The 23,771-nt window shown below is 40.4% G+C and overlaps 2 protein-coding genes across 7 annotated transcripts in view; both read right to left on the bottom strand.

Moving 5' to 3' along the window:
• YEATS2 (YEATS domain containing 2) overlaps positions 1 to 1,404 on the bottom strand; it is a 38,015-nt gene extending 36,611 nt beyond the window's left edge. For all 4 annotated transcript variants that reach the window (XR_014512037.1, XR_014512038.1, XR_014512039.1 and 1 more), the window contains exons 1-2: positions 1,243 to 1,404; positions 59 to 147 (exon numbers count right to left, since the gene is read on the bottom strand). The gene's annotated coding sequence lies outside the window, so the exon portion shown is untranslated. The remainder of the gene's footprint in view (positions 1 to 58; positions 148 to 1,242) is intronic.
• A 1,996-nt stretch (positions 1,405 to 3,400) lies between these two features.
• On the bottom strand, positions 3,401 to 23,750 carry KLHL24 (kelch like family member 24). Of its 3 annotated transcripts, XR_014512041.1 has the most exons (8): positions 23,599 to 23,749; positions 15,976 to 16,959; positions 14,555 to 14,739; positions 13,917 to 14,035; positions 13,196 to 13,384; positions 11,761 to 11,949; positions 6,884 to 10,204; positions 3,401 to 6,634 (listed from the first exon to the last, which is right to left on the bottom strand). XR_014512041.1 is itself a non-coding variant. In XM_083443454.1 (7 exons), exons 2-7 carry the CDS (start codon positions 16,896 to 16,898, stop codon positions 10,004 to 10,006), a joined length of 1,806 nt encoding a protein of 601 aa, XP_083299580.1. In that variant the 5' UTR covers positions 16,899 to 16,959; positions 23,599 to 23,750; the 3' UTR covers positions 3,401 to 10,003. The 3 variants fall into 3 exon arrangements, 2 of the variants coding, with proteins under 2 accessions (XP_083299580.1, XP_083299581.1); XM_083443454.1 differs by having other exon boundaries at positions 3,401 to 10,204; positions 23,599 to 23,750; XM_083443455.1 differs by lacking the exon at positions 23,599 to 23,749 and adding an exon at positions 21,587 to 22,104 and having other exon boundaries at positions 3,401 to 10,204.
• Positions 23,751 to 23,771: the final 21 nt, after the last annotated feature.

Genomic DNA, 23,771 nt, shown 5'->3' with positions numbered 1-23,771 from the left:
CAGAAAGGCAATGAAAGGCCATTATGAATGGGAAAAAAACCTTTCTGCAATATTTTACCTCAGATGTGTCAAAAAGGCAGAATCTGTTTTCCTTCAAATGTCACCGAATCTCTGTTGAAGGCTGCTCAGTTTCCTTTTCAGTGACCCCTGTTGAATAAAAACTCTTTTAGACAAGTGAAAGTAATCGTTTTCTTGAAGCTCAAGTTTCCCAGCATGTTCTATTACGAGCAGAATAGTATTTCAATTTCCAACTGAAGATCTTTACCAAATCACAACTACGAGTGACCAAAGCAAAACAAGTTGATAGCTCAAGCTATTCTAAGGCATTACAAAATGCTGCTTTGGTGCATTACTACCAAACACTGTGGGACTTAAAAGCTCATTTGAGCGGGAGTAAGTCCTACTAAGCACAATGGGGCTTACATCAGAATAGATGTAGGCATATAAGATTGCACTGGAAAGCAAGTTATGATGGGGCTACAAGGAAGCTGGCACAGGAACAGTGAGTCACTGTGGCATGCTAGTTTGCGAAGGAGCCATTTGTGCTATTAGGAGCCAACTTTGTGAGGGTCTTCAGAACAAGCCTGAATGACTGCAGGAGCATCAAGGAAAAGCACACCAAGGATGGCTTCCAGCAAGATGTTCACCCATCATGATAATAATCTGCAACAAAACTCAGTAGGGTGGCCTTTGAGAAGACCCCTTTGAGAAACAACAATGCTCTGGTCCTACATGTGCCTGGCAACTTGTTTCCAGGTGGCCAGAAATCGGACTGCCCTCTTTAACAGCCCAATCCTTTGCAAAGTTAGGCGAACCAGTTGCAGTCCGTGGGACAGGTAGCAAACTCGACGCGGGACTGGGGCTGCACGTGCCTGCAAGTAAACGCGCTTAGGACCCGTCTGCAAAACTGCAGCTCCCAGAGGGCTAACTTGGAGTAAAGTTAACCATAAGCTACCGCGGGTCTTCCTTCCAGCAGCAAGTAAGCACGGCCAGGTTCGGGGTGCGAGATGGGACTTTTCGGCTCCCGCGCCGACCGAGTTGCACAAGCGAGCAAACTTCGGGGACTCCCGCGGAGGCGAGCGCCTCGACACCCTCTTCTTGCGAAGGGGACCCCCGCGCCTGCCGCCAGAGTCGAGGCCCCGCGCCAGAGGGGGGCGCTCTCCTCCCCGCGCGCAAACGCCCCGCTCCTCCTCAGCCCCGCGGGCGGGAAGCGGAGCCCCGACTCGGGGCCGCGCAACTCACCCGCCTTCGCCGAAGACGTCCCGACGGGCCGCCGCCGCCGCCAGTCCCTTTCGCCTCCGCCCAGCCCTGCGCTCCAGCGAGGCCAGCGTCTCTACCGCGCAGCCGCCATCAACTCCGTCCCCTCTCGCCTGCCCGTCACGGCGACGGCGGGGCGCGGCTGCGCAGGCGGAGAGCGGAGAAGGGGCGGGCATTGGGAGAAGCCGGTTTCGCGAGGGGGCGCCGCCGGCAGGGCGCTCTCTTTGCAGACGCGTAGCATCTGCTGCGTCCTAAAGCCCAGAGGCTGCAGGAGCCGAGGAGCCCGAGGCGCTGGTTTCTTTCTTTCTTTCTTCCCTTGAGAAAGTTTTTTTTTTTTTTTTAGTGCTTTTCCTTTCTTCTTATGACTAATGTTTTATCACCTGTTGCCTTGGTCGTTGGCGATTTTTAATTGCTTTTTGCAACATTGTTTTTGTCCCGTAGCAATTCGGGCCCCACAATAATAATAAAAAAGGGACTGCTAGTTTGCAATATTAGGGGTTAGAATTTGGGAAGCTGGTCCGTTATAGAGCAGCAGCACCCCCCCAATCGGGCTAAATTTAAAATGAACCTAGAACCAATGTAGTGGTAGATTTTTGAACGGCTCCTTAAACTGTGATTTTGGGCAATGGGTTGGCCTTTAGTATATAGATCACATGCAACCGGAAAGGAGGAGATCTCTCAGCTGATCTCTCACGAACAGGGAGTCCAAAAGAAAGAAGAGGGGGGAATTCCTCGTCTCCACATATCTGCTGCCCACCTTTTTTCCAGGCTTGACGAATCCTTTCCTGAGATAAATGATGCTCCCAAACTCTTTCGCCAAGTTCCCATAACTCTTCATCAACATTAACATGGGGATCTAATTATTCAGGTTGGATATAAATAGGGCAGTGTTCTCTGTGAACATGGTGATATGTAATGGGTTTTTTGTTGCTGATAACTTTACAGTTATAAGCATGGGTGTAGGCAGGATTTTTGTTATTGGGGGGCAGGACTTTGTTGGGGGGGCCAGAAGTTTTGTTAGGGGACCAGAACTGTCGTGATTGGTCAGTAAGTTAAGTATTTCTATTGTTTTACTTGATCTAGGGGGGCAGCTGCCCCTTCCTGCCCCCCTTGGCTTTGCCCATGGTTTTAAGTAATTTCGCTGTCAGTCCTGTTCACCATGTGAACCAGTGGCTCTAAGTGCACAAACAGTAGTGAAAATGGGTGACATTTTTGATGCTTAGCTGTTAATAGTCTAGGGAACAGGATCTATCCCCCCACCCCCGTAATAATTCAGACAGTGTAGGTTGATGGAAAGCTTGTTGTGGAAATTGCTACTTGGGAGAAAATTTTGGTTGACCACCGTTTTTGATCTTGCGAGTTCAAAAATTATATTGGTAGTGTTTAGAGGAGGAATTATAACAACCAAGTTATCTGCAATGTTGAATGTGATAAGGTGGTAGATATAATGAAGTAGGCACCAGTGACATGCTTTGAGGTGGCTCTGAACTTACGGTATTTCAGCACACAGTATTTTTCATATCCTAGTTCCTATCTGCAACTCTAAACTGAATAAGGAGCAGCACACCAAAGTATTATAAACTGGTCTCAGCTTTGATACTTTAAAACTGTGTGTATAAAAGGACCTACAGTGCCAAGGTTGTGATCTTTTACTGAGTTACAAGTATGCAAGGAACTTGCCAACTGGACACCAGACTAAGGGCACATACTTTGAGTAATGGAGATTTTCATGCTGACAGATGCAGTTATAAGCACGATTATATAAGCTCAGTAGCATATAGCCTTGTACCAAATCTATTGCAGAATCTGAATTTTCATCTTTAAGTATATCCTGGCTTGTGAACAGACCAAGACTTGGTCTGAGCCAGCATGACATAAAACTCAGAAAACAGCAGTGCTTGCTGTGCAAAATGGCATCTTCCCAGCAATAGTAAACTGTATTTCTGAGCACAGGGAAAATAAATATTTCCATCTGCAAGAAGTGAAAAACTAACATACATGTGGCAGTGAAAAACAAAGGAGGTTTAGTCAGAGTATATAAGCATGGGAATCATATGGCCAATCTTTATGAATCTGTGTTTTCCAAACTCTGGCTGGATAAAATTCTCAATGAGAAAAAAACAAGAAAAAAGGCAAACAAAAATTATGCAAATTAGCAATATTTATTCAGAATTTGATTTTTTTGGCAAAGATTACACCAAGAATAGATTTGTTTACAAACATACAGATTCTCTATTCTTTGGATTAATTATACAAAAGAAGCTAAAATCACATGCTTTTCACACACATTTAAATACTGCTACATATCATTACACAGTAGCTTTAAATGTATAATTTCTAAATAATCATATTTAATATTATAAAATGATTACAAGAACAAATCACACATACCTATAAATACATACACAAAACGTTAAAATATTGTCTGAATCATTTGAGTATTACAAGAATACAAACTAAGTGTTAACATAGTTCTGAGAACAGACTTAGGTAGGGCAATGCATTCATAAAGCACATAAATGAGTGATAATTGTTAAAACTGCTGTCACTAGATGAAATCCTTGAGTTACAACTGTAAGATTTCACATGATGAGTTTTATATGTTTAGCTGCCATTTATCCTGCAGTACTGACATAATTACTGTATTCAGAAAGCGCTGCAACTGAGCTAAAAAGGAATGTTGGCCTATTTGAGTTTTTCATTGGTAAGAAAAATATTAAGCAATGTACTTCTCAATTATATTAGGAGGACAAATCTCATGTAAGAATCTGATTTCAAACGTACCAAGTTAACTCACTGTATACCCAAGTCAAACTGCTAAATCTGAAAATCTTGCAAAAGCAACCTTTTCAGGATACTTAAAAGTGAGTGTGTTTCTGGATGGATATGGAAATAGATCAGGATCTGCAAGTAGATTTCTTGACTATTTGCAGTATATCAGCAAGGATTTCTGCTTTTCAATAGTAATAACGCCAACATAAAAGGCTTTTCACTCTTTCAAAATTGGACTATCAAGAATAAGAAAGCTTTAGAGGAAACTGGGCATAGAATTTTCTGTGAAGAAACAGTGAGTTCAGTTCTGGTACTGAGAACAAATTACGGGGCTGAGCATGTGTTCAAGGTGCCCTGTTCCTTAATTCTAGGTGTACATTTATCAAACTAGCCCCATTCCAAACTATCACTGTATCTTGTATCTGGCTGTGGTTTCAGGATCTTGATATTCTAGTAAAAACAAAGAACAGTACATCTCACAAGTCTGGATTCTGCCTTCCTGCGGTGTACATGATATTATGTAAAACAGAATGTACTAGACTTGCCAAGGAGGCAAGTCTAGAAGGCACTCATCTCAAATTTTGAGTGCAATATTTTTAAAGAAGCAGATTGAAACAATGCCGTTTTTCTAAGGATTAGATTGCAATAATAAAATCAAAGTTATTTCCCAGTCTGCTAGTTTTAGAGAAATGGAAGCACAGGTAGAAAACTCACTTCTTTCAAAACAAAATCCTTAACAAATGTTTCATTTCAATATCAAAATTGTTAACACCCATTCCTTCACCACTTCTTTCATGCAACTGGCAGTGTTAATATACAATCTTGGGCAAGTTTAAAAAATTGCAGCAAGCACAACTCAGTGACCAAATATGAATACATTTCACTTTTTGAAACCACTGTGAATATTTATTGAGCTCACCAAATGCAAATGGATATCTTCATTTTGCATGCAGATAACATTTTCCTATGTTTCAACAATTCAGTTTTTGAATTGGTCTTGAAGTTTGTTTACAAGAGTCCAAGAAATGTTGCTGAACAGGTATCTTTTGCAAGATATATGATTCTATGTTATATGTTCAGCAACTGTTTTCTCACAAGGGGCTATAGCTAAAACTAAGGCTGCAATCCTATACCTACTTAGCTAGGAGTAAGCCCCATTGAACTCAGTGACCTACTTCTGCGCAGACACATATAGGCTTACACTGTAAATCTATTTTGTCAAGTAAATAAATTGCTCACTTTTAAAAAAGCATTATTGCCTAAATATATATTGCAATTTTAACTATATGTGTTAACTGTTTACTGATAATTGTCTGTATCAAATTTAATCAACTGAAAAAGACCTCTAAAATGGTAAAAAAAAACACAGCAACAACCCAAAACCAACAACTTCAAGATGAAATCCAATATATATCTGAGGTGGTGCTTCACAACCATAAAAAGCTGAGTGTATTTACAAAGCAGGCACGACTTTATACATGCAACTCAGAAGGAACTGTAAACACAAACATTATATATGTACAGCATTAAAAAAAACACCCAGAGCTTCATTAGGTCATAGTTAATTGCCATCTTTCCTGACAATGACTGAGTACAAAAGCAAAGTGTTGTCTGGCAATGGTTCTTATTCATAGGAATGAGAACTTTTGGTTTGCCAAACTCATTCTTTTCCACAAATATTTTCTTTCTTAGGACACTTGGATATAAATCAGTAACTTTCTACTTGTTATCACTGGATTAGATGTATATTTGATTTCAATTAGAAAATGAAATGTGATTCCTGAGATCGCTTCATCATGTAAAATATTCTGCTTTCATTGTTTTATCATATTTTCACCAGTTTTAGGAAGGTACTCAAATAAGCAAACTCAGAATAGACCTACTGAAATTAACGGACCTAACTTTGTCATGTTCATTAATTACAATGTGTCTACTTGGAGTTGAATACCCCACTTAGTATCTTATTTCTGCATATCAAAAGTCAAAATACTAGTGCAAGCAGTGTGGAGAAAGAAAAAGTCAAAGCAAATGTATTTTCTCCCAGGAATGGGATATGCACCCAGATTGCATGACTGAGGAGGTAGAATCTGCAGGCTTGATGAGGCTACAAAAATACAATTAAACTACTGAGGTTTACAGATGACTTGTGTGCCCATTCCACAAATGAATGTGGTTTAATCAGACTTAGGCAGTGGTTGGCCTTATTGTGTCCACAACTGGATCACAACCAGGATCAGGTTTAAGGCACAATAAACACAGATTGAGGATCAAGGCTGCAGCTAGTATAGTAAGGCTGTAATCCCTTAAATGAGAAGTCACCCCCTTTTGCTTCTTGGGACTGAACAAACATGCAGAGCAGTGCTTTTCTTCTAGAAAAAAGGTGCCAGTACTCACCATTAAGTTATTACAGTAAGTGCCACACTTTTAAATAGTGCTTTTCTTCTAGGAAAAAAAAGGTGCCGGTACTGCATACCCTTGTGTATCCTCAGAAAAAAGGCACTGATGCAGAGTATCAGGTTGCCAGGAGGCTAAGCTATGTGGCAGCATTAAAGCAAAGACCAGAGGCTAGTCAAAAAAAGAGGGACCCAGCACAGTACAGTGGTACCTCGGGTTAAATACTTAATTCATTCTGGAGGTCGGTACTTAACCTGAAACTGTTCTTAACCTGAAGCATCACTTTAGCTAATGGGGCCTCCTGCTGCTGCTGCGCCGCCAGAGCCCGATTTCTGTTCTCATCCTGAAGTAAAGTTCTTAACCTGAAGCACTATTTATGGGTTAGTGGAGTCTTTAACCTGAAGCGTATGTAACCTGAAGCGTATGTAACCCGAGGTACCAGTGTACAACAAAGGTGAACTTAGGTGAGTTAAAGTGAAATAATATATTCCATAAAGATTCATGCTGAAGGATGCAAATCACTGTAAAACATGCAGCTGTTTCCCCCTTAATCAATTTTTTCATGTGAATTCCACTTACATAGACTCTAAGGAGGGAGAGTGAGCATGCAAGTAAATTAGGATAGAATAAACTATATATAAAGTTTGTAAAGAAGGTTACCGGTAATTTCCTTCATAAAGCAAAGATTATCCTGACATATGCCAAATTACAAGTAGATGCATAAGTACCATTTTCAAATAGCCAAAAGCAGTTTGATTTATTTGCAACTACAAATATATTTTTTAAACTAGCATCATTTAAGTATCTCAAATAATTGATGTTACACAGATGATTTGCAGTGCAATCCTATACATGTACTGTATATTCTAAAGAAATGGGGCCTTTTCCCAGATAAGTGTGTTTAAACTTGAAGTTCTAAGGTTGCAGTGATTGTGGTGTTACCCAAAGTCAAAAGAAATCATCAAAGGAAAAATGCAGACATCATAGTCTGTGCATGGCCCAATATCAATGGGAGCCAAGCTTAATGTTGGCTTCAAAAGAGTAGCCATGAAAAAAATGGTATTGGGTATCATCCAGGAAATTGTCTAATATCTGCCACTTGTGAACTGCTTCTTTAAAATGTATACCCATTCAAAAGAATAATGGCATGAGGATCCACTTCATCCTTTTTTCTTTATAGAAGCATACAAAGTGATATACACTTCTTGCATTAATTTTTATGTCATTTTTTGAAGAAGAAATATTGATCAGAGAAATGCAATCTTTGGTTAAGATACAGTATTGCTCATTCATACAGCTGATATTGAATACTCACTACATAAGTTGCTTCATCTAGAAAATAGTAGTAGCACAATTTACTCAATGATAGAAGCACAGGCAATGATACTACTATGTAGTTGCTTCTATAGTCAGAACATGAAAGACTCAACAGAGTCATATCATATGAGAAAGCACTCAGTGGATTATTTGAGCCATATCTTTTTTTTGAAAACAAAAATTGGTTCAACAACCACCTAACAAAACAGATCTGTTAAATAAGAGATACTAAGGCCACAAAACTCAAGACTTACTGCTTAATAATTGCATTCATTGGAATGTGCCAGATTAAGTAGTTGTAAGGACCATTGTTTCATTCACTGCTTCACAATCTATTTTTGCATAAAACTAAAATGTCAATTTAAGAAAGAATAAACCTTGCAGTCCCATAAAGCTAGTATATGTTGGATGGACAATGTAAAATGGAAATGCATAAAAAAAGAGAGGGTATGGATTGGCTTACATAAGCATCATATGCAGTGTCCTAAAAAGAATAGTATTCAGAGCAACGTAAACACTGTAAGTACAAACTTTGTCATATATTAGAGTTAGGAAACTTGTCAAAGTAAGGCTCAGGAAACTGACATAAAAGTACAAATTAAAATTACAGTTTAATATGGCATAATGGACTTTTCTTGTATTAGACATGTTTGCATAATTAATTTTGTCAGCTCTGTGTAGCTGCGTCAGTTATTTATCATTTGCAGCAAATTAAATATTGTGCTGTGTCTATCATAGGCCACTGATCATTAACAAAATACAGCATAAATTAAGTGCAGTAACAATTACATGTTCACTTACTAATTCAGTGACCAGGTATAACAGAGTTCTTCCATGGAGACATGGATAAGTATAACAGGTTTACTTATGCTGTATAAGGAGTGCTACAGTAAAATATAGTAACTCAGATGATGATTCATAGCACAAGGTGTGGCTCTCTGCCAAATTTTCAAGAATAGCTGCATTGCCTGCCCTATTCCATTAAAAAAATTAAAACTAAGATAACCTGGTATTAATCAACAGGTTTTTTTACTTATTAGTTCTAAAGGTATTATCATAATCAATCAAGAACTCCCTACCCCTAAGATCTATTGACTTGCTATCTGAGAACAGTAAACAATACTGAACCTGAGCACAAATTTAATCTTAATCAGAGAAGATCTTCATAGGTTCTACAGAACATTTCTAGTGGGTACTTGTGATTTGAGCTCAGAGAGCCTTCAAGTGGGAATTCTGAACACTCAAGGGAGAATCAATAGCTTCTCAGACTTGGTGTAGAAGCAAGTTTTAAAGCAATCCCATGATTATATTCAAATAACCATGTGTGATTTGTGTGTGCTTTCCTCACTGAATGCCCCTGTGCATATAGTGCTTACTGATGAGGGGTCTATCGTGTTACCAAAGGCCAATGCAATATTTTGAAGTTATTTAGATCTTCAGGCATTATTCCAATTCTAACGCCCACATACTTGCAACAGTAAAGTTGTTAACAGTGCTTACCACAAATAAGGTATGAAAATATGCAGATAATGCTTCATATAAAATAGGGATGAATACTTCCAAAGGCACTGCTATACACTCAAAATCCAAGGTGTTTTGTTTTACAGATAACATAGAAGTGAACACGATCTAATTACTAATATAAATTGATAGAGTTTTCAAACCAGAACATGTTAGGACAGAGCAATCCTAACTGTGGCCAGGGTACAGCAGGGTGGAACAGAGCAGAAGAGTCACTGTGACATCTGAACTTGGGCTGACAAGGGGGAGAAAGCAGGGATAGTAGTTTCCAACAATCTTGCTCCACTAGCTCCATGTTCATGTAGCTGAGAAGCCCAAATCAGGTTCCTTGCCATGAAATGGATCTGCTTTGGATTTAGCAGATCCATTGCTGGCCCTGTTCCACCCTGCCCATTTTGGGTTCTTATGGCAGTCACTGCCTGTGTTAGTGTTGCTCTGTTGCACTTTCAGTGGGCACAATAGTGGACATTGTGGCAGCAGAGGCCGATGCCAGCTGATTCCAATAGAGGGAGCCCATCTTTTACCCCACCAGCAGTACACATCAAGGGTTAGGATTGCTCTGGGAAAAATTACTGAACTGTGGTTATTGAAAACATTTAACAATTACATTCGGAATCACTTTCAAAATTGTAAAAGCAAAAAGTACAATCTTTTATCTTTCCAGATGATACTTTGGAAAAGGCAGCTTTCAAATCCTGATTGTAATATGCCACTCATTTGTATTTACAGACTCTCCTCTTTTTTAGAGTTTAAAGTGCTTTTCATTGTATCTGTGAATAGTCACACAGCCATGGTATGAGACTGGCCTGGGCATTGCTGCTACTCCTGTGATGATGCTGGTGGCAGGATCATAACAAAGAATGGTATCTGTAGCTTCTCCATTTTCTCGCCTCCCACCAAGGATGTAGATTTTGCCATTACACACAGACATGCCACAGTTTTCCTGTTCATCAAATACATGAAGAAAATTGATAATTAAAACATTTATAGCTGTGATTATTAGTATGTTATGCTCATCCTGATGCACCCTGAAATAGATGTGCTAGGCTACAATAAACCATTTCCTCAGTTTGGGCTTGTATTTGGGCAGCACAATAATTTTGTAGCATTTTGTTAATCTTGGCCCAATAGTTGAACATCTGTGGTGGATTCTATCCTTGGCCAACTGTGCTGGGAAAAGGCTAGATAAGTATCAAGTAAATGATAAGCTTAAGAAAATGGATGCACAGTATTATATAAGAAAAGAGGAATTATGGAATGATGGGAAGAGCAAAACAAAATTAAGATAGACAACTGGCAGCAAATGAGGAAATATGCTGAAACATTTGAAAAGGTGTACAAGCAGAAGAGCTGTGAGTTGTCTTAAGTACTAGGTAGAAGAACACTTTGGAAATAATGGAAAACTACAAAACAACAGAGAACAATGATATTAGATACTACACAAAACAGATGAGAGGAAAATCAGGAGTAAAAATATAGGATAAGCAGAGGAAGGTACCCCCCCAGAGTAAGCTTATTTATGGGTTTTATAAATGTGGTGGCAAAAGTATTGTAGCAAAATGATAAACCGTTTTCTAGCAGTAGGTTTTGTATGATTCTACTAAGTGTTAGGCATTCTGTTGTAGGCCAGAGCTTTCCAAGCTGTTGCAACGTTAGTGTGCTGGCTGCAGTGTGTGTGTGTGGCGCAAGTGCTCCCCGCACTGCTCCTAGGACCGGAAAGGGGTTAGTTTAACCTTTGGTTTGCTAGTAAAACTGAATTACTATATGATGCATGTCTAAAAAGTGTTTCACCAACATGAAAAGTTCGGAAAGCTCTACTGTATGCAATGAACCATGCATCAGATTCAGACCAAGAAACATTAGCATCAGCCTGTTTCATTGCTTCTTAGGGTATAGGAGTCCAAGGTGAATTTTTGACTGACAAGTATAAAGTAGCACCTAAAATAGCATGTGCATCGTTGTCTAAAGTGAAATCATGGTATTGTGTAAAAGAGTATCCTGACCCATAGCTGTACTGGTGTGGTCTGTCAGTGAATTCCACCCATTATTCAGTTCTAAACTTCTGTACATTTACATGTTCATTTCTCACTAGTTCAATATGGCTTAAACTAGTTCATTTCCAGAAGACCTGTTTATTCAGCTTTCATCTTGATATGTTTCCCCATCACTTTCACCACATTTGGGGGGAGGGGAGAAAAGGTTTGTTGCAAAAAAACCATCTAATTGTGCAACCGGGTATAGGAGTGAATCCACTCCAAAATAGCAACAGTATGAAAGCATCCCCAGTTTAATTTCGTTTGGGGATTGCTTGAACCGTTTTCAAATATTGTATTGTTAGATGCTTTGAAGAAACCTTTTCACAAGGCTGTGGACCGGGGGAGAAAGTTAGCTTTTGTCAGCCTCATTAGATGTGCTTTTATCTGGATCTAACACAATGTGTTTAGAATTTTGATAAATACAATGTACAAAGGAGCAACTTTGCTAGTTCTTTGTTGTTACCTGTCGACTGAATGTATTCTGCACATGCATCCAATAATCTTCAACTGGATCATAACAATAAATTGCCTTTGTGAGCCCTCCCGCAACATAGATGAGATTGTTTAGTGATACAGCTGTTATACATCTCTTTGCAATGGGGATTGTTGCACGGAGTAGCCAAGAATTAGTATCAGGATCGTAAGACTGAACCTGAAAAGTAACAAACACATTTTACTTTCAAAGCTCCTCTAGTCTAACTTGATATGGTTTCAGCTTCCCCAAGTTGTTAATACTGATTGAATGATATCTTTAAATGGCTGAGCAAGTCAACTGTGTAATTGCAAATTATCAAAGAACTTTTCATGCCAACCCAATTAGCAAGTAAGACTCTATAAGAACTTCATGTCATGGGACAAAACATTAGTAATGCAACTGTTTTATATAATAATTCCTTCCAATAGTAAAATTCTGTTGCTCCATGCCAATCACTTTGAAGACAAGCCAGGGCAACCCACAAACAAAAGTGAGGTTTCACCATTCCTGGGGGAATATGAAATATTAAAATTACCCCATCCCACCCCATTGCAAAGCGTCAAAAATTTCCCTAACACAATAAGAAAGGCAGAGGACTCAGCACTCATGCATACCTCATGCCACCTATTGACCATTTGTTTTTTGTCAGCCTATCCTGTGCCAGTTCAGATACTCTCCTCTAAGCTTGGATGAAAGGCAATGGAACCCCCTCCAGAGATGCCAAGCAAGGCGGGGCTCTAAAATAACTTTGGTGGTCCTGTGCCTATCGGTTTGGCAGTAAAATCAGGCCACCCACAAACAATGTAGCAATTTCTGCAGACCTAGGGGACTTGTTAGGTATTATTATTTAACACATTACAAAAAAGAGAAGATAACCTCAACACCAAACAGCCTGATAAGTACTGCATACTATGAGCTGCCTTGTCTCCAGGAACAATGGAAATACTGGCTGTGGGTGGTGGTTCAAACCCCTAGCTTACACAAGCCTGGACGCAGGGATTAGGGGTGTTGGAATACATATTATAAAGCAAGGTTTTAGGAGATGGGGAATGAAAAACATCATTCCTTCCCACTACAAAGCAATAAAATGCTCAGGAAAGGGAAGCCCACTCTGCAAACTGAATGCCTGAGCTCTATATAGCACAGCATGGAAAGGCTTTAGGAGGGTGGATAAATATTAACCCCCTGCCTCCACAAGTATCTATTTTCCTTTTATGCCTCCTGAAGGCTCCCCACCCAAAACACAGAACAGAACTATGAGGCTCCTGTTTCAGGTTTGCTGGAGCCTAGAACAGGAGTTGGGAATATCTTGCAACATGTTATTGTAGGTTCTTGCTGGTTTTCAATTACTAGTAATTTTTATATATCATTCATTTTGAATGTTACTAAAATAGAGAAAAGAAAGTGAATACAATTACCCAACCTTATCAGAGCATGTGTTGTCATCAGGACCTCCGCCTATCACAAACAGTTTGCCCACGCAGCTGGTAACTGCTGGAGAACTCACTGCTTCTTTAAGAGATGCTACCTCTGTCCATCGATTGGAAAATGAGTCATAACATTCTACGCTGCTCAGTCGGCTTTGTCCGTCGTATCCTCCAACCACATATACCTTTAAAAGTAAAGAGAGAATGTTGCCAGAATATGCTTACTGCTTGGCTACTTTAGCAAACCTAGGTGTGGCATTACACAAAGCCTCAATGTTTTCATCTGTGACCCGATGAGTTGTGAAAATGTATTTATGTATTTTAGGAACGACCCCTCCCCTCCTGCAGTTTAAGAAAAGCGAGTTAACACAGTTACAAATTCACATACACCAAAAAGCATGGATATTGGAAATTAAGGCTCCTTCCTGAATTTCCACACTGTGTGAACTGTAAAGATAATATACAGTCTCACATATTGTGCATGCTTACAACTGAGGCTTCCTAAACAAACTATTTTATTTAGCCATTTTCTTTAATTATGGGTTTTTTTACTGGCAAAATGTGTAGTTCTATATAGTACAGACTAGAAATCAGAATTGAGGTGACATCCGTTTCAATTTTAAAAGTGGTGCAATGAATTGAGATAATGCAGTCTGATTTCTAGATATTTGTTGTGCATTTCAACCATGTTATTAGATAATAACAAATATCTCTTACTTTACCAAGAAGAACAGCCATCTTATGACGCCATCTCCCTTTATTTAGAGAGGCAACTCTGATCCAAATGTTAAGCTGAGAATTATAAATCCACACATCACGGCTGTTGATTCTTCCACCTCATTTGAAAGAAAAGACAAGACAGGAATTTGGCTGTTATTAAACAAAGGGTTTGCTCCATTGTGCCCAGTTGTTGACCAAAAAAAAACCAACAAAAAACCCTGTATCATGATAAAAGTACATTTCTGAAAATAAAGTTCACAACAATCCAATGTATGAAAACACTTCCTAGAATTCTTTTCCACTGGGCAATTAAAGCAATACCTCTTTTCACCAATGTAGTTTTTTCTGGAGTAGTTTACACTTCGGATGCTGTGTCTGTTTACCTAGCTGGGGAAAACTTGTGCTCAGTGGTAAAGTGCATTTCACATATAACTTAGCTGTGGTAATGTAAATCACATCTTCAAATGCTATCCAAAAGTGGGTGCCTATGTAATTTGTGCATTCACTTTTCAGTGCTTCTGACAATGTGCAAAAGTAGCACTAAGTCCACTTCTCCATTTCCCAAAAGACTTCCATAAACTGATGATAATAGTATTCTCACCACAGTACTTTTGTGTGTAATATAAATTGTTTACCTGAAACGAGGATATCATTCCTCAAAGCACAAACTGCATACTCAGACTTTGTAAATTCTGGTAATTTAGCCAGTGATTTCCACTCTCCTGTCATGGGGTCGTAACATTCTGTATAGGGCAAATTAAATCCCCCAACTCTTTCGCAGCCTCCAACAACAACTATCACTTCAGAATAGCCAGTTGACCTAGAAACAGAAAAACCAAAGTAGTTTATTGAAAAACCTAATAAATAAACCAGAATCTGAAAGTTACAATATCTGGAAGTTAACCGGGGGTGGGGTTTGAAGAAAACATGAAAAACAAAAGTCAATTCATCTGTCCTTAATTTATTGAAAGTAGTAAATACTTTTCGTATTCTTAGAACATTTTTTAAAAATTTTCAAAATAAATCAATCAATCCACAAGTTTACTAAAACAAAGTCTTGTGGCACCTTAAAGAGTAACAAATCCACTAGATACTAGCTTTAATGGACCAGAGTTCACATGAAGCAGGAAAAGTTATCCCTAGTCTATAGGCACATACTATAGAAATCCAGACATGCTTAAAAAGCTGCAATTCAAAGCCAATTATTTGGAGAAAAGCCCCACTGGACTTAATTCTGAGTAGGCATAAGAAACTGCCTTGCACTGACTCAGACCAGTCTATCTAATTTAGTACAGTGGAACTTTGGTTCTCATATGGCTTAGTTGACGAACAAATTGGCTCCCAAATGCCGAAAACCCAGAAGTAAGTGTTCCGGTGTTCAAACGTTTTTCGGAAGCTGAAAGTCCAACGTGGCTTCCGCTGAGTGCAGGAAGCTCCTGCAGCCAATCGGAAACCACACCTTGGTTTTCAGGAGTTGAATGAACTTCCGGAACTGATTAAGTTCAAGAACCAAGGTTCCACTGTACTATCTGCACTGAATGGCAGCAGCACTCCAGGGTTTCAGGCAGGGGTCTCTTCCAGCCCTACCTGGCAATTGGACCCAGGACCTTCTAAATACAAAGCAGATGTTCTACCATTGAGCCCTCCCCCAAATCCCAACATGGTTAGGATTGCACTGTAAGTCACATTTTCAGAGGGGTATCATGTTTCTCTGTTTCAGTAAAAAAAAACCTAGCCTTCAGAAACTTTCAAGACATAAGAACTGAAGTAACTGAAATATAAAGCACTCAAATGTGTTTAACATTTCTTGCGTGGTAGTGATGTACTCCCTCCCGCACACTCTGTCTCATATTGTTCCTTAATTTTTCAACACAAAGAAGCCTAAAGATAAAAAGCAAATCACATCTTTACTGAGGTGATACAAAATACAGTCTGTTAACTGGTCAGTTGGTTAAATGTTTTTTAATAGACTGAATGTTTCAAACAAAAGCTATCACTATAATGAATAATTTATTCAGGAATGTAACAACAACAAAAATCAACCCAGCCCTCTCACCTCCGTGGCCGAGTTCTTGGGGACATCATTTCGTTTCCAAGTACGTGGTACCGTCTTGCTTCATGCAGCAGCTGATAGCAGTCAGGAGAGTTTTGGATCAACTGGTCCACTTCCACTGTCTGAACAAAGTAGTTGGGGTGTAACAAGGGCAATCTCACATGTGTGAGAATTTCCTGTAGCACTGAGCGTCTGAGTTCAACAGCCCGATAAACCCAGCGCATAACGGCTTCAAAAACCATTTCTTCTTTACCAATTACCAGTTCATCGCTGCAAATATAATCAATGAGTTCATCTTTTCCAAGTTCAAGAAATTCTTCATGCTGGGCCACATCCTCAAAATTCTGCAGTGCAAAATTTCTGCATTTGGTAAATAGTGTTTTCAGTGAATGTGTATCGGCAAAACGCTGGATTCCTAGGCAGTTGCAAGGATCCAGTTGCTCTTCCAGGAACTTAGCACAAGCATCACGCAGAACACTTATCTGGAAGAGACTTGATGTTTCAAAGAGGTACTGCACATTATCTGTTGTGATTTTAACCTTGCCTGTATACACATATTGTAAAAAACAATCCATAGCTTCCGCAAAAATTCCATTGATTTCTACCAACATCTCCCTGCTTTCTCGGTGATCATTGCAAAACATAGCTCGGAAGTAGCTGCTGCATGCTGAAAGAACAGCTCGATGACAAGGAAATTCCCTGCCTTCAACACAGATTATTACATCTGTGAACAAGCGGCTGTCGCGAAATTCATTGAAGATTTGCAGTATGCTTTCAGCATGGGATGAGCCAGAAGAGAAATCAAAGAACTCGTGGCCTGATAAAGACTTTGGGTCCATTTCAAAAACTTTACGCTTCGTGACCGGGGATTCCTGAGCTCGGCTCTCCCCTCTGTTCAATCTGCGTCCCAACATTATTAGTACCATTGTTATATCAACTCTTTATAATATCATGGAGAAAATATTGATGAGTGTCGTCTTTTGGGTGCTAAAGATAAAAAATAATTTCAAAGTATTAGTTCAAATTGCAAATGCCATCAATTACATTATGATAGTAACCAGGTTTGGTTCTCTAAACATCCGGCTCCAAGATGTCATGCATATAACATTACTGAGTCACAATGCAAGGACATCTGAATGTCCTTATGAGTGAAGTGCCACCCATATACCAGCTATGCTCATGTTTCATACTGAACTTTTCAGTCCTATACCATGAAGGACCTTGAAAGAGAAAGAGGCTAAAGCTTCACCAACCACTACGCTTGCTGACTGCAACCTCATTCCCACAACCATCAAAGCATAAAGTCAAGGGAAAGAGCACTCATAACCCACCAAGGGAGGTTAGGAATCACTTTGAAGAGCATCTGCACATTTTGTTTCAGAGCTTTCTTTCTAGGAGGGTCAGAGACTGTTTTTAAAATGTAAGTTTAGAATCTGGGGCCCCTATTGGCTGAATAATCAATATCCTGGGAGAACATAATGCAATAAAGATGCTTGGGGCCCCAGAGAAAACCCTAGCACACCTGAAAAACACGTTAAGCAGCTTGACCGGCCAAGTTACTTGAATACCTCACCTGGGGCTTTGGATAACCTCCTACATCATACCATGGATCCAGTCTCTTCCCCTTCACCCACCAGGAACTAATATGAACACAGACCCAGTGTAAGATACAGAATCAGTGGAGGAGTGATTGCTTGGCTACAAGTAGACTTGACCGTACCTCTAGTTGGTAACATGGATCTAGTTGGGAGGATGAGGCAACAGGTGTATCTTGTAGTTCAGCTAGTGTACAGCAAAGGGAGGATTTGGCTGTATTTGTATGAACCCTTTCAGTCCCTGAAAACATCTGCATCTCTCTTGGGCAGCCTTATTTTTAGCTCCTACCTTCCTTGTCTTAGCTTTTGTCTACAGTCAAAACTTTGCTTAAAAAATAAAGGATGGTATACAACTAACTGGTTCTATCAGTGCAACAATTTACACTTGTACAACCAAATTCCCCCCTGAATATATTAGTTATGCATGCATGCATTATCTCACACAAATCAACGGACTGAATTTACCAGGTGTGTTTCCAATGTCTAGAGGCATATGACTCCTGTAGAGAGAACCAACTCACTTCGGTCTTGTCCACTTTAGATAAATATACATAAGTTGCTAGCATTCAAGCTGTCTCTTTAATTTAAATAGCACTTACAGTTTTATTGCTTTTGCTCAATCACACCCATATTTAATACTAGATATAAAAAGTCATCTTAAAACCATTTGATTGTTATTCTAAACATTAAATGTTTAATATGTGATTCAGAGACTCAATAGTTAAGCCATTATAGCAATAAATATATTTGTACAGTATTTTAGAACAAAGTGATTCACATCTACTATATCAATAATCTTTACAACAACCTGGAGGAAGTGTATAGATGGTTTTGGGTGGGGTCATACTCCCCCTGAAGCAGTAGGTTCACAGTTTAGAGTATTCTTAGATATACAGGTAGCTGTAGTATATTTTTATTTAGTTCTTCAGTTGTACTTTCTTCTGGATAAGCGGAGTCTGGCCCTAGCTAAGTTTGTTTCCGAGCTAGTTAGTTCCAAGTTGGATTTCTGTAATGCATTTTCTTTAGAAATAACCTTGAAGACAGTTTGGAAATTCAAACAAGACTCCAAGGTGGTTATCTCCGATGGAAGCAAAAGCAGTCAAAAAACTCAATATGGAGGCCAATTGGCCAAAATATTGGGAGATACTAGAACAAGATGGAGATAAATTGAAACTGCAGAGTTTTGACAAATTAAAAAGTAAAGTCCGTGATTGGCTCCATTATCATCAGATAATGGAGGCATATAAATTGGATAGAAAAATTGGCTTCCAGGTGGAAAAATCAAAATTGGAAACAGAATTGCTAGAACCCAAAACTAAGATATTGTCAAGAATGTATAATCTGCTGCTGAAATGGAATACACAGGATGAGGAAGTGAAATCAGTAATGATTAAATGGGCACAAGATGTGGGTCACAACATAATGCTAGCCGACTGGGAACGGTTATGGACCACTGGGCTAAAGTTTACGGCATGTAATGCCCTAAGAGAAAATATTATGAAAATGATATACAGATGGTACATAACACCAGTCAAACTAGCAAAAATTTACCATATGCCCGATAACAAATGTTGGAAATGTAAAGAAACTGAAGGTACCTTTTTTCACCTCTGGTGGACATGCCCAAGGATTAAGACCTTTTGGGAGATGATCTATAATGAACTGAAGAAAGTATTTAAATACACATTCCCGAAGAAACCGGAGGCCTTTCTCCTGGGCATGGTCAATCAAGAGGTACGTATGAAAGACAGGATATTTTTTATGTACGCTACAACAGCAGCAAGAATACTTATTGCAAAGTATTGGAAGACACAAGAATTACCCACGCTGGAGGAATGGCAGATGAAAGTCATGGACTATATGGAATCCGCAGAAATGACTGGCAGAATCAGAGACCAGGGAGAAGAGACGGTGGAGGAAGATTGGAAGAAATTTAAAGACTATTTACAGAAACACTACAAGATTAATGAATGTTAAAATAACATCAGATTGAATGTATAAGGTTATTGGAGTAAAATTTTAAGGATCAGAAGACCCAACATCTTAAGTTCTAAGCATTGAATAAGCTATATTAAGACATTCAAATCAGAAAGGAGGTTAATTATGGCAGAGGGAAGGGATTTGTTGTTTAATTGTATGAATTGAAATACAGGGAAGGGAGACTCGGGGAAGTCAGAGAAACAAGTTAATGCAAGATCAATATGAAGATAAGATTGTTTTTATTTCTGTTGTTTGTAGTATGTTATGTCTGTGTAATTCTGTATGTTTTTGGTGTATTGTTCGTTGCTTTTGTTTTGCTTTGTCGTCTTTTATGCAAAATCGAATAAAATATTTATAAAAAAAAGAAAAAAGAAGACAGTTTGGAAATTCCAATTGGTGCAAAATGTGGTTGCCAGATTCCCTTGGAGTCAGTAGGCTGGAGTATATACAGTTTACCTACCAGTTTTGCTGGTTGTCAGTTTGCCTCCAGCCTCAATTTAAGGTACTTGTTTTTCTCATTAAATCCCAAGTGTCTGGGGCCTAGGGTATTTTGGGGAATCATCTCCTCCCATGTGAATCTCTCCAGGAACTTTATTCTGTCTCTGTGACTGTTCCTTCTGTCCTCCCATCAACAGACATGCAGCAGGTGGCGATGAGAAATATGGCCTCTTTTGCTAAGGCACCCAAATTTAGGATGACCTCCCAAGAGAGGCACATGTACATGTACATGTCCTCTTCATCTATTTTTTTGGCAGACTTTGAAAACCATCTAGTTCCAGACCGCCTTAGTATAGGGCCACCTTTAAATGTACTTTTATTCTACTCCTGCTTTTAAATATTCCTGGCTGTTTTACAGTATTTTAGGTTATTAATAAGTTGGTTTTTTTTACCGTGACTGTATCTGCCTTTTGTATACTACACTTTGATACTGGTGTTGCTGCTGGGGACCACTTTGCATATAGGTGCCAACACTGGAGGCTGTCTGATTGGCAGTGACTCATGATGGGGGTCAATTCAGAAGTGGTTCCTTGTTTGTGGAATGCCCCCTCTGGGTAGGTGTGTCTCCCTTCCTCATTACTGACTTTTAGGAGGAGGTTAAAAATATTCCTGTTTACCCAGTCATTTAATGGCTGAAAGCATTGTTCCTGACAACCCTGAGATCACTGTTGAATGATCTGACGTGTTTTAAAGGTATTTTTTAAAGTTGTTTTGTTGTGATGTATTTGCTGCCCTGGAGAAAGGGTGAGATAGAGAGTAAATAATAAAATAAGATCAGTAATCTAGGTAAGTATGATTATTCTCATATTACAGATGGAGGGCTCTGGAGAGAGCATTCAGGTCTTGCTTGCAGGTTTCCCATAAGCATCTGGCAGACCACTGTGAAAGCAGAAAAGTGAACTAGATGGGACTTCGGCATGACCTAGCAGGGCTGTTCTTATGCCTTTAAGAGAAAAGAATGGTTCACCTAAGGCCATCAAAATGATTCCATGGCTAAAGTAAGGTTTTAGGTCATGGTTCGCAGTTCAGTCTTTTTACTGTCTCCTTAGCTCTTTGTAAATACAGTGTAAATATAGCTTGACCTTTCCTGACAACAGTTCTGAGTAGGTGAGGCTGAATTGTAACTTATGCACAGCTATAACAAATTTCTTATAATTAACCTGAGATCAGGTAAAATAGCAGAAACAGGACACTGATATTGACTTCCTTAAGACCCAATATGCCTAACTGTATTTCCTTGTGTTCACCTAATGTTACCTATGTACCTCCCTCACTTCACCATATTCTACTCCCTATGTGCCCCACCACCCCAGGGCTGAAATCTGAGAATGTAAATACTACCAGGAAATCGTAACGTTCCATAAAATGTTCTCTTTGGACAGATACGATCAACTAATAATTCTGCTTAACTCGCCAGTGAAATGCAAGTCAATGTCAACATTATGATGCTACTTATTAGCCAGTTGCAAAGGTTCACCTCTTTCCATTCCAGATAATTCCTTTAAAACATTTTTTAAAAAAAGACAGCAGAGCCAAGGTACCTGACAAATAGTGCCTGACAACATTTTCCTCTTTCCTTTCCAGATCATCTCGAAATTACACAAGTCTCCTTCCACCCTTTACGGTGGGTGGGTGGGTGTGTTTTGTTTGCTCTGTAAAAAGAAATGTCACTATGGCTAACACTCGTCATTCTTCTGGGATTTCGTTATTTCCCATTCTACTGAGGAGAAGTATGCTTTGCTGCGAGACCCGCTTTGGGATTCCTGCATCAACGGGCCCTATGAAGAACATGTAAACAGCCCAGTATTAACTGAGCGGGAGGAAAGGTGTTCATTTGACTTAAGTCACATTCGAACTGTGTTATGTGAGAAATCAAACTCTTCGGGTGAAAGCAGGCGCGTGACTGAAAGGCAGGCGTCACTTCAAAGCACTTGAGGCAAAATAACGGCCTTCTCGCGTCAACCTGAAGTGAGCGTCCGGTTCCAGCCGTTATACAAGCGGCCTCGGCTCGAACCCGAGCAACGCCTCGGCCCCGCGCGCGCACCCGAGCACATCCTCCAGTTCACCTTCACCCTGAACAGCCCCGGAGGCAAGTCCCGCCCCCCGCCTTTTATGTCCAATTAGAGAGCGGGACTCCCTCAGCGCTGCCCCCGCCTTTCTTTCCTCCAGCTGTCCCGAAGAAGGGAGCGGAGAACCAACCATAACGCGCTAGGGGATGGTCACCCGGTCCCTATTATATTTTGGGCCTCAGGCGACTCCGCCTCCCGACGCTTCTTCGCGGTTCGGGTCCTAAGCCAAAGCGTCGGAGCAGCATTTCCACTTCCTCACAAAGGCCTGCGTGTTCCAACAGCTCCTTGCGAGGCCTCCCTCCCCCCTCCTGAAAAAGTGGTCTGGTCCACAGGAACTGGCAGCCAACGCAGCCTCTTCGCCAAGTACCTCAAGGGCGGGGGGAGCTCCAGCTACTAGGATTCACCCCAATGGGAATATGATGCGCCAGCGAAGACGGGAGTGCACGAAGCAGCCTATTCCCATAAGCATAAAACAGCCACCAAATTTAGACCAGGGTGACCGTCCATATCAAAACGCAGGAACATTGAAAAGATGGGGGGGGGGGGGAGGAATGGAACACTTTCCAGATGCTCGCGAGATTGATCCAGATCTGTCAACATTCTCTGACCAATCCAGCTTTCTAGTGCCGGCCTGAAACAAATGCCTGGCCAATCTGATGTCCAACTGGGTGGACTGTTTAGAGGAGAGGAAAAAAATAGGGAGGAGAGGAAAAATTCTTTATCGAGTTCCACTCGAAATCCTTGGGTGCCGAAGCACGAAACCTTCCTTAATATAACAAGAGGCCTCGCAACTTTACAATTCGAAATCAAGAACTTGCAGTATTGCTCCCCCTCGCCCAACGGCAGTGCAAATCCGGAATTTACGTGTCCTTAAGTACCGACCTAGGAAAGAGGCGAGCTCTCCCCCCCCCTCCGCCAGGCGCCACGCACATTGTTTTCCACCTCCAGCTGAACTCTACTTCCTTTCCCTGCGCACCAACAAGGCGCTCGACAGTATTAACGGCGTTGTGCTTCGCTGCGTGTTCAATACTAGCCAGGAGGATAAAGAAGGAAATTGCGCCAGGGCAAATTATCTCTGTCCTGCCTACATGACAACGGCTAGACATTGCAATATTAACGGCATTTTCTCTCCCTTGCAAATCTGACACAACTGATCCCAAAACAGAACACCATAGCAGAATCCAGACACAATTTAATCTTCGCTGAAATTCATTTCACACGAAGTTTCCTAGAAAAGCCGGACTGGGGTGGGGTGAAAAGATAAATGTTAAGGGAGGACGTATTTTCTGTTTGTAATAATTACTGTAAGGGGAGTTACCACGAGCCCTGCATTCGAACCCATTACGATTGTAGGTATATTGTTATGGTTGTGCACCTCCTGAAGCTTCTTTTCGAATGGAAATAACTCCTGCGCCGGCCACCGGACCCCAATTATACTTTTGGCCTCCTGCAACTTAGCCGCTGAGTTTAGCCAAGCCATTTACCTGTCAATCACAGTTTTCTGCCGATCAGAAGGAGCCGCGCAACGGCTCCGGGTCTCCTCCGCTCTCGCGCTCTCTCTTTTTGTCTGCTTCAAGTTCGAGCTCAACTCAAAACAAAGGAGACCCCGAAACATGTGACCTCCCAGAGCCAAAACACATGATGTCACGGACGTGCC

This window comes from Podarcis tiliguerta, assembly GCF_965153285.1.
Source record: "Podarcis tiliguerta genome assembly, chromosome: 5".
Taxonomy (NCBI): domain Eukaryota; kingdom Metazoa; phylum Chordata; class Lepidosauria; order Squamata; family Lacertidae; genus Podarcis; species Podarcis tiliguerta.
This window is presented reverse-complemented; position numbering and strand designations above follow the sequence as displayed.

What these genes read in the sequence shown, in the direction of transcription:
- KLHL24 (XM_083443454.1), bottom strand. Translation starts at nt 16,898, where the DNA reads ATGGTACTAATAATGTTGGGACGCAGATTGAACAGAGGGGAGAGCCGA. An exon ending in TGGCTGTTCTTCTTGGTAAA is followed by an intron (nt 13,385 to 13,916) that starts GTAAGAGATATT and finishes TTACTTTTAAAG; the next exon opens with GTATATGTGGTTGGAGGATA. An exon ending in ACAACACATGCTCTGATAAG is followed by an intron (nt 11,950 to 13,195) that starts GTTGGGTAATTG and finishes GTTACTTTTCAG; the next exon opens with GTTCAGTCTTACGATCCTGA.